Here is a 7,906-nt window from a genome sequence, read left to right on the forward strand (position 1 = left end):
TTTTCTAAATTTTGGTGTACTTTAATAGTCTATTAACAAATATATTTATTTTTTAAAACCCCTAAACTTCCTTATTGTACACATGTACCTCATGCACACAGTGTTCTACACTAGTCCTTGAATAGCAAAATACTTTTAGAATTATGTTGATGAACCTTTCCTAAATAAACAAATATTAAATTAAATTATTCGCATGCAAATAAAAAAACAAACATAAATACAAACACATATATTATTAGCGATCTTTACAAAGTATAAATAATGTAGTAAAAAATAAAAAAAATTGTATGGGATACATCATTTCACAGCAAAATAAAATAAAACAAAACCAGAATTTCTTTCATTATATTGTATTCGCTATAACATACTTAGGTATCTACAAGAACCAATAAATGGCTCTAGGCTTATCAACTAAAGAAACGAAAATAATTGATGTCCATTAATAATTTGGATCCAGACACCAATTACAAATGCGTTAAAATATTATTATTAAATACTTATGCATAATTTATTTGGCTATATTTGTATGAGTATGATACAGTTTGTTTTCACTGCCTAGTGAAATAATAAACAACGCCGTATATTGTAACCTAGATAGTTATAAAATAAGAGGTACACGAACATTTCACGTTTTTATTCCCACCTTGTCACGGGAATAAAGTACTCGTACTTTAGTATGGTCTCAAACCTTTCGGTTCAATAACTCAGCATAATATTAAATATTACGGACGTAACACGACTGATTTTAAACAACCATTCCTTAATTCTCAACTTCGTGCCTTTCATTCAATCTTTCTCCGTATCTGAATTTCCCTCTACCCTTTCTGAAGTCGTTTTCTCTCGTAAGTTTTTTATCTTCGACGTGCTTTTTCTTTTGTTTTCTCTGTATCTTTGATGTTGTTGTTAGAACATGGTCTGTGCTTGTAGACGGTACTAGGCTAGATGTAGTCGTTTCTACAATAATTGGCTCCATTTCCCGAAGAATGGGCGCTTGCACAACTTGAAGATTTGTATTGGACGCATCTTGCACTTGTTGAGATGCTTCAAATGATTTTGATGACATAACGCTGAAGTTATCTTCCACGGAGAGGTACTTGTCCTCTGGTAGTTTACGAGATATATCACTGAAGGTAGTATCTATTGTAGGAGAAATATTTGAACCTTCAGCCATGTGATCAATAACAGATGTGTGATCTTGTCCCCCAAAATTCACAGATGTCGTCGAAATCGACTTCTTTTTAGATTTATTTCTTCTTTGATATCCGGGCGCACTAAAATTATTTTCATGGTGGTTATTATTTGAAGATATAGCGTACGCATCTTTTTCGCGATCAAAAGAGGATGGCTCGAAAGAGCTTTGATAATTTGAATAAGATGGCGAAGAGGTATCTTTAATCCTAGGTGAATCTCTAAAACTTTTGTACGACTCCTCTTCTAAGTATGACGCTGGAGTACTTATCGGTTTGCTGTCTATTGAGAGATGAAGATGAATTTTCGGGTTATGTTTTGATTTTTTATTGTTAGAAATTGACTTTATTCTAGAAACTGGTTTAACTTTTTTTACTTTTTCTCTTCCGAATGAATGGAATTTATGTGTATGTGGAAAATCTTCTATCTGTTCTTCAAAGTTATATTCAGAATTTGGAGCATCTTCAAAATCAAACGAATATTTCGAAGGCCGTTTTTTCTGATTATTGTGCGTTATAAGACCATCGAAGTGGTTAAAATCTGTAAACTCATTACTCTTATTAGGGCTGTCTTGCGAAACCCAGGAACTCTTATAACCATGAGGGCGGTGTTTAGGTGGTTGGTTTGGTCTCATCTCGTGGTAAAATGTAGCTTTAGATGGTAAGACGGGGTGGTTAATACCTTGCTCCATAATAACTTTTCCATGGTCGTGGTAATGGTGTTCGTGAGAAGCTTCAAACGGATTATAATTCATGTATTCCATATGGGCGGGGGTCCCTAAGGATCCCACGGCACCTATTTGACTGATAATAGGACTCTTATGCGTATTAGAAGACATCGTTTCGAGTACGTCTAAAGGTCTGGGACCGACGTGAATTGTGTGAATGGGATGCGACATAGATTGCTGTAGTCCATCCGAATACGAAGGCTTAAAATTTCCTGATATGACTGGGTGGATTATCGTCGAGACCGAGGGATGTATACCCGTCACAACAGTGTGACTCGGGAGCGTAGGGGAGGCTTGCATGGCATGATGGAGAGCGACGTCCAGCGGCAAGAGAGAGCGCGGGGGAGGCAGCGCGCTCGGTTTACCGTAGAAAGGTATCGCCGCGGCTTCCAATCCTTCGGGCTGGCCCCCCTCCGGCGGGTTGTCGTACACTATCTGGTGAATGTGTTCCTCACTGAAGGTGTGAATATGCTCTGTGTCGCCATCTACATATTTTTCCACTCGCTTTGGTTTCCTCTTGGGGGTGAATGTTTCCTCGCCATGGTCGGCCTCCTGATAAAAATCTTCGGGGAACGAAGGATTGGTGCCGACGGCTTTGTGCTCCGGGAATCTCGGTTCAGTTATGATGATACGCTTGTTCTTTTTTTTCAAGACGACTTTCTTGCGCGGCTCGGAAACGGTGAGAATCTTGACTCGCTTGGACGTGGAGGGTCGCGCCTTGGCTCTGCGCTGTTTGGGCTCGCGGTACACAGGGGGCGGGCCGTAGTGGCCGCGCGCGCGGTACTGCGGCTGCAGGTTGGGCGCCTTGGGGGCGCTGGTGCGCTCGCCCGCCAGGGGCAGTAGCGCTAGCGCTGTGCCCTCCCCGCCCAGAAAGGCGGGGGCATACTGCTCGATAGGCTCGGATGCGGACGTGCTCGCCTGCTCTTTGGTGATGTAGATTTTTTTGTGGTGATGGATGTGCTTCACCTTCTGCGGGATGTGGATGCGGATCTTTTTCCTGAAACAATTCTCGGGCTGACTCAATCTTACAAATTAGAAAAATAAAATACAAGCGGGAAAATAAGTAGAATTTCAAATTAAAATTTTATATCGCAAAAAAAATTTTTTTTAACACTTATCAATACGCCAAAACATATATTATTTTTATTAATGAAAATATTCAATCGCAATGAAGAAGTAAATTTCGTACATTTCTGAAACAGAATACACGAAATAATACATTCGCTACACAAAATCCAGAGCAGAACTGAATAAATTAATGAAATGAAATGGAGACTCTACGCACCTTTCAACAATTCTTAGAAAAAGTTTCCAGATTAGGCCGATAGAGAGCGCTCGTTTCATTAATTTGACTTGGCCCTATAATATTACTACACATTAAAATAAATACAAAATAATTTATAAAAAAATATAAATATATCACAATAAAAAATAAATATACGCAAACCAAAAAATTAGAAAGCACTAGCATTATAAATAAAAATATAAACATTATAATTACAAATGAATTATTTTTAGGCTTATATTATTATTAACAGATTGATTACAATATCTAGATACTTTTAACAAATTACATGAATAATAATTTAAACAAATTAATTGTCTTTTATTTTTAACAAACTATTACTAGAGGCGAGAGGTCTCGGGTTCGATTCCCAACATGGTTATATATTTAGTTATTGAAATATATATTTAAAATAAAAGCGTGTTTGTTCACTAGTATATTTTATAGTCCCTGGACTGGTATCTAAAGCGTAAGAATGATCATCTAGCTTTCATCTAACAAAAATGATAAAAATACACTGCGATTGGTGTACCAATGCTATGCACCATTAGGTGGGGAAAGGGAATGATGATTATAATTAAAAATAATTTTATATAAAAAAAATGAAAATATTTTATAAAATTTTCGTGTAAACTACTACCTAAAAACAGAAAACAATACTAGTATTATGACATACTCCTAGTAAAGATACTAGAACAACACAGAATTTGCTAAGATCCACACTAATAATGTAATTTTTTTTTAAATGTGATTAAATTATTTTAATGTGCGCAAGAAATATTCATAAAATTTTGTTTACTAATTGATTCGTGCTACTTCTGATATGTTTCGTACTGCGTACATGTTTGAAATTAATTTCATTAGAACATAATTAATAACAAAACACAATGTCAAGATGTTTTTGCTTTTCAATATGATTTCTAGAGACAATAGACATATTGAACGCGTTTGAGCTATGAGAAACGCTTTCTCCATTCAATAAATAACTTGTGTTTTCGAAATATTTACCCCGTGCTTAATTAAATTAGAGATAAAAGACGAATAAGGAGACAATGTCGAAAAGAAATCTCAATTCTAAAAATATATTTTATGAATATGTATAATATTGCTTTTTTTTTTATAAATATTAATTTGTATTTTAGTGGTATTTTTTTAACACTACAGCCAAAACATAATTATTTTGAATAATAACAAGAAAAATACATTTTTTCGTGGTACATTTCGTTTTACAAAGACAAGCAAAACGTTGAATTCAAATATTTCATTTATTTCGTATTCAAATATTATAATCACGGAATTCCACAAATTTAAACAGTTACATAAAAATAAAACTACTATTATTATAATACTGTATGGAACTAAGCGTGGTGTTTATTTTGGATGTTTTTCAATGGTTTTTTTATTTAGTAAAACAAAGCATGCGACAAAAATAAGTCTACAATATAACATTAGTTTTACAACTTGTGACATGAATTGAAAACTAAACTGTTAACAAATATGTATTTTTATTGTAATTTAAAAATCAATTAGATCTTTTATGTCGAATTTATAAATTCCACGTATTAATTCCTTTTTAAAAGTATTTACCATTTTTTATCATACTTCTTAAGGATTTGAATGACAAAATTTATGAAATGTATTATCAATAAAAAGGTGACAAAATCTCTTAAAGACTTTAGAGGAAAAGTCGTTTTAGAATGCATTTTTTAACTCATGTTTTTAAAGCTGTAAAACAGTATATTTTATAGGGGAAGGTGGTAAAATGGAACTTGCATTTAATATGGAAAATAATTTTCCTAAAAGTTTTGACATGTTATTCGTTGAGTGAAATTTAATGTTGTTCTGCCTCTCAGTGAATTCTTTTGTCTTGCGAAAGTAAGCGTTCTACCAAGTCGTTTCTGGGTAAAGGACAAACTTATAAGAGTTATTCGTAATTTTCGAGGTAAACGTAACTCACATTAAATATTTTACTGTGCAGCATAGTTTATTTTGGATAATTACGGTGCATGTATTATGGAACCCCTTATGCATTGCTTGTATGGGACCGGAGTCCATAATACCTGCACTTCAATATTTTCCTTGAAGAATTATTGAAGACATTCCACCTAAAACTAATCCATCATCGGATTCGAAAATTGATATTAGATGGACAGAACACGCACACCAGAAATATTGATGTAATTGACATTGCGCGGGATAATCACGACGTGATCACACATCGGGCATTAAAATCTTATAGCAAAGAGATGCGCCATTGGTAACTCTATTCTCATCGCATATTGATCCTTTATCATCTAAATAAATCATTATTATCTAAGCATTTAATATGAAACTTCGGGATCCATATAACCAGCGTTTTTCCTATAAATGTACATGTTTCAGAAGAACGTAAATTTGATTATGTTTTTATAATAAAATATTAGTTTACAATCAACTTGATATACAATTTTGAATTTTTCAACATCTGTTTTTCAGATTACACAAGGAAGACAAATGGGGGGTCTGTATTACCACCATCTCCTGTATTATTTTAAAAACAATATAAATTTATATGAATTTTTAATTACTACTGATTTTTTATTTGATCATTTATTACTTATTACTTAGGTAGATTCTAAAATACATATTTTATTATTTTGTTTATATTTTTACGTTATTTTACTTAATATTGCAATAGTATACCTTCCCGCTGCTACTGTTTCCCCGGAGATGAATATAAGGAGCAGAAGGGCAGTAATCTGAAAAAAATGAAAAAATAATCATGCACATTTTATTTAGAAATATCAACGTGCATTCTCTTAATTTTTTTTAAGACTTGTGTTAATTTGTTAATATTTAACATTAAAAATGAATGTAAAAGTAGGTAAATAATTAGTAAACTAGCAAAACTTTTTATTTCTGCATGTGTAAAAGATAAATGAATTATGAAATTCTCTAATGAATCTCTTAATCTCTCATCAATTTAAATAATATTCCAATGATTTTCTTTGAGACTTTCTTTAATAATTTAGAAAAGACGTTTTATATCTTCATTTTTTAGTGTAATACAAGTACAACTGATGATATTTAATGAAAATTTAATTGAAGAGTAAGTAGTGTTAATCTTGATTGAGCACGTAAAATACAGTCGATTAAGCTACAATATTACGTAAGTCATGTCCATTCGCATAACTCGAGATGACAAATGAGCCTTTCTTTTTGGCGCCGAGCGAGTTGCTATGAATAATATAACGCTTATATAATGGGCCAGTGATGAATGCGTTACGGAGGTAAGACCACTCAGTCACTACGGAAAAATTCCTAATATTCACGCTGTTAAGTTGAACCCATTTGTGGTCGTCGGTGGCGTGGCGGTTTGGCCCGGGGCGTCCACTTACCGCCCGTTAAACTTCCTGACAGAATATCCCCTAGAACGAGCGGCCGCGCACCTCGCCTTCGGAGCGGTACTCTGGCGGCACTCGGAAAGCGCACTCCCGGACACTGGACGCACTAACTAATCACTGACACTTGTTCCCGTACTCCTCCTGTAATGCTCGTACTAACCAATGATTGCCAATCCATCCTGGAGCAGGTGGGCGTGAACTCGAGAACACCGGGACGAGCTGCTTGTCGGCTGCCTACCTCAACCTTGAATGATAAACTGTTAACTGCACTCAATATTTATAACATTTATAGTTTTACGCTTGAAAAGTCTCGTACGCGAAATCACAATAAGTCATGTAGCTCGCACAGTGGCAAAGCTCACACACACTCACGGTAATGAGCGTGATGCAAAAAGTGCAGTTCACTCGTTTGTAACTACATCCATTATTATAGATTCCGTAGATTGTCAGTTGGAGATTCCCGTGGCAAGTACAGTGGGTGTCATGACTCCACCAGCTCGGGAGTGCATCGCGTGACGACAAGCACGCCAGCAGATGTTGTGAATACCTCTTATGCCACAGGCAGATATTATTCGGACTCTCGGCTGTCACTATTAGACCGTTTGTCATTTCACTTTCTAAAGGGTAAATGCTCTTTATTACTGCTACTTCATTATGTCTTGCAACAATCTGATTCTCCATCTCGTAATTGCCCAACTCGTCTTACACAAGGCTCCGAGTGCATTTCTTCTTCGACTATCTTAATTATTTGTTCTGGGTAAACGATTGTGTATGGTAAAACGCATACATATTCATGTGAGGTTTACATAATAAAAATAAGCACATTCATCTTCTAGACTATGGTACAGTAAATCAATCAACGGCAACCTTGAAAATTGAAGTTTTTAGGAAAGCAATGAAAATTTGATAAACATATGTACTTTATAATAAAGAATTATTGATTCCCATTAAACATTATTTGACGAAGCATTTAAAATGATTTATTTAACTTCTCAGACCTTTTGTTCTCGTCACAAAATTAATATATATCAAAGCATTTTAACTAACATCCTCAAACATCACTACAAATCTTAATGATACTGCGTTTTTAAAATTTTATTTATATGTTTTTTTATTTTCTTAAATTTACTTATATCCGACTACAGTCTCGCGTATGCAACAATAATTTTCATATTTTGACATTGCAGTATCAATAAAATCTATTTTTATACATTTGTTTGTTTTACTTTATATATGTTAAATCCTTCACACATCAGTTGATCACAGTTGATAGGTTCAATAAATACTTATAAGATTAATAGTGAAAATTCTGATACTTCGCAT

The 7,906-nt window shown here is 34.3% G+C and overlaps 1 protein-coding gene across 1 annotated transcript; it reads right to left on the reverse strand.

Annotated features, from left to right (window-relative positions):
- Positions 1-214: 214 nt before the first annotated feature.
- LOC148274456 (uncharacterized) lies at positions 215-6,967 on the reverse strand. The gene is made up of 3 exons (XM_088237103.1): positions 6,744-6,967; positions 5,883-5,938; positions 215-2,912 (listed from the first exon to the last, which is right to left on the reverse strand). Exons 1-3 carry the CDS (start codon positions 6,759-6,761, stop codon positions 761-763), a joined length of 2,226 nt encoding a protein of 741 aa, XP_088093229.1. The 5' UTR covers positions 6,762-6,967; the 3' UTR covers positions 215-760.
- Between the last annotated feature and the right edge of the window lie 939 nt (positions 6,968-7,906).

The sequence above is a fragment of the Micrasema longulum genome, unplaced genomic scaffold (genome assembly GCF_059751315.1).
Source record: "Micrasema longulum isolate JH-2025_06_02 unplaced genomic scaffold, ASM5975131v1 h1tg001644l, whole genome shotgun sequence".
In the NCBI taxonomy this organism is placed as follows: Eukaryota; Metazoa; Arthropoda; class Insecta; order Trichoptera; family Brachycentridae; genus Micrasema; species Micrasema longulum.